Source organism: Loa loa, assembly GCF_000183805.2.
Source record: "Loa loa unplaced genomic scaffold supercont3.3, whole genome shotgun sequence".
In the NCBI taxonomy this organism is placed as follows: domain Eukaryota; kingdom Metazoa; phylum Nematoda; class Chromadorea; order Rhabditida; family Onchocercidae; genus Loa; species Loa loa.
In genome coordinates, this window is record NW_018108183.1 from 103,853 (window position 1) to 107,215 (window position 3,363).

General features: G+C 28.8%; 1 protein-coding gene across 1 annotated transcript; it reads left to right on the plus strand.

The window, feature by feature from the left end:
• Positions 1-43: 43 nt before the first annotated feature.
• LOAG_13811 (hypothetical protein) lies at positions 44-1,598 on the plus strand (the record flags this gene model as incomplete). Its single annotated transcript, XM_003149316.1, has 2 exons — positions 44-189; positions 1,363-1,598. Coding segments are annotated over 2 exons (315 nt in total), but the record flags the coding sequence as incomplete, so codon positions are not given.
• Between the last annotated feature and the right edge of the window lie 1,765 nt (positions 1,599-3,363).

A 3,363-nucleotide genomic window follows, 5' to 3' on the forward strand; every position in this document is an offset into this window, starting at 1 on the left:
AAAAAAAAAAAAAAAGAAAACGTGACACATTTAGTTCGATACTGAATGTTTTGAAACGAACAAACTGATAAACAGACGGACAGATCCATACACACATACACACACATATACACACGCACATATAAATAAATATATATATATATACGTACATACAAAAATGAACAGACTGCTCCATAATTTAATGAAAGTGTGCCAGTGATAAATGATAACGTGAACGAAATGATAAATGATAATCAATTACCAAAAGAGAAAATGAACAAACAAAATCAAAAATGAAAGAAATATCTACATATATGGATAGAATGGTAATATCAGTACCTGTTGTTGTGAATCGTTTGATGGTAAATAGTCGGTTCTTGTCTGGGGACACGGTAAATGTACCGATGGATAGATGAATGCGGGGTTAAACTGGTTAGCGTGAGAGGTAATGTCAGTATGTTGAGATGAAATAGGTATTGGTCGTGGAATATGTACAGAAAATGCGCTAGAATGCGTATTCAATGATGGATCAATTGCGACTTCTCTCAATCGTTGTTTAAGCAGAGGACAAGAGATGATGACAGTTTAACCGATCAGTTATTGATGGGAAGAATTGATTAGTGTGGAAGGTTTAAAAAAGGCTGATATTATAGATCACACCTTTTATGAATATCATATATGTGTCATAAATGTGAATACAGTAGTTATGTAAGTTGATAATTTCATGATAAGGTGATAACGACCAGTTGTTACAACATCTCTTCCTGCTTTTTTTTTTTTTTTTTAAAAAAAAAAATTTCAGTTATCCATTCATCATCATTTATTTTGATTTCCTCCTGAAATGATAATTCTTTTTGTCATTAAAAAAAACAGTCTATATTATATCCGAATAACATCATTCTTGGGTAATAGTAACGATAGCAAAAAAAAGTACAAACTGAGAGAAATCCAAAAATGGGACTATGAAATTTCCTAGAAAGAAAATATTTTTCTTCATTTCTTCCTTTGTTTGTTTTATCTTCTTTTCACCCAAATTTTCTACCATTGATTAATATTCTTCGTAACGTTTTAGTTCCTATTGATCAAAATTCAGAAATATTTTATAATTTGTAAAACTTTCCGAATATGTCATTTTTTTAAAATATAAAAAATGAAGGAAAGATGAAATTTATATAATAAAATGGAAATAAATATTAATATATGACTAATAGTTTATGAAAGGTTATTGTACCATATCATTTAGCTATTATAAATAGCATACTGTTCTTGACAATAAATAATGGATGGATTAGTTGAAGAAATATCAAAATGGTTGCTTAACAATACTGTTGTTTCATGAGAAAATGAAAAATTAGCTTTAAATTCCAGAATTTTATAATGAATATATACCTGTGCATGTACGCACACACACACACACACACACACGCACACACACACTCACACACACGCACATACATACATACATACGCACACACACACACACACACGCACATACATACATACATACATACATACACAATCGTTCATAAATGATAGCATAAATGTTGACTGATAATCCTAGAAGGGAGTGATGAAAAAGAATTGGATTTTAACGATAGCTAGATAAAAGAGAGAAACATAAATAGCGTAGAATAGTTCCAGGAGAAGTCCAAAGATCAGTAAGAAATATATGGAAAACATGCTTGGCTAAACTAATAATTCCAAGAAAAACAACAGCTGCCTAACATTTTTCACTCTTTTCATGGCATACAAAACATTGAATGCGACTAGTGCATTCATATAATGATATTGCAAAATAAGAGAAGGAAAAGGGGAAGAGAAAGGTGAGGAAAAAAGGATTTTATTGAGTAAAATGAAATTAATAAATTTCTCTCCAATAATAATAATAATAATTATTATTATTATTGCGCGACATATTATACTTTTTGTGCCAAAATTATCTATCATTGTTAGATGAAATTTGCTAAAATTTTTAAATTCCTAAATTCTCAAATTAAATAATGAAAATATTTCACAGTGAGAAGACAGAAATTTGAAAGAGCGAAATTCAATTCATCAATTAAAAATGTTTGGAATGCTTTTAAATTCAAAATAAGCTATAGGAAAAATGATGAAAAGAACGGAAAAAGAATAGAGCTGTATAGGCAAAAAGAAGATGTATGCAATCATATCTTTACCATCCATAAAATCAAATAATTATCAAGAATTAATTAGATAAAATTAAATTAAATTAAAATGAAAAAAAAAAAGGACGAAAGCAACAATGAATGCTACAAAATTACTCACAGAAAGTGTTAACAAAACATCGACAAGGTGAAAAAATAAAAATAAAAAAAAGGAAAAAGGACAAATATTCTTGTTATTGATAAAATTTCAAAAATAACTTCAATAACATAATCCACATGCACTTACTCATACTTTAGCGTTGATTCGAGCTGTTGTAAAATGACGATGAACAATCAACGCAATTTCGAGTTACGTTTTTTTTTTCTCTCTCCCTCTCTTTTTCCTTCTCTTTCCTAACAATAAGAACGAGTTAATCAATTTGCTATTGAAAGAAAAGAAAAAAAAAATTGAACTTAGGCGGGAATATAAATTTCATCTATAAATTGTGCTATAAAGCTATTCCTTAGAATTTTTTCAACTGGAAAGTTGTTGGAAAACATATTACATACCTAACAATCGTTCAGAGTACAGAAAAATAACCAAAAGTCATACTTCCAAAACATTTCAAATGGAACAAATGATTGAGAGAAAGGAAGGGAAGAAGGATGAAAAGAAATAATTGGAAGATATTTGTTTCTTGAAATTAGTAGGAATAAAATTTTTAAACTTTAAATGATTCCTCCTTTAGCATGAACTCTTCCTTGTAAATATCATTTCTTCTTTCCTCTTGTCTTTTTTTCCGTTTTTTTTTTTTTTTGTTTTTTCTTTTTTCATCTTATACTGATTTCATTTCTTTTTTTTCTTTAACTCCGAAAAAATATGGCACAAAGTTTTTCCTTAATTGTATAAGGATGAAAAGAAAAAAGTTCCTCTGACCATATTCTCTAAGAATCTTAACATTAATTAGAGAGACAGAAAGAAAAAGATATATCTAAATGATTTAATACTTATTATCAAAATGAACATTCCCATTTTCTTTTCAAATGATCTCTGCGAACGAAATGATAACTGTGACATTTCCGCCTTCTTATTATATTTTAAACTACAAATTGATGCAAAATAAGCAAATAAAAAAAAAACAAAACAATTTTGGCATGACAATTGTACAAACCGTACATATCATTGAAATATATGACAAGTAGGATACAGGGATGAAGTAATGTAGTAATAGGGTAGGAGAGAGAGGGAAAAGAGAGAGAGAGAGAGAGAGAGAGAGAG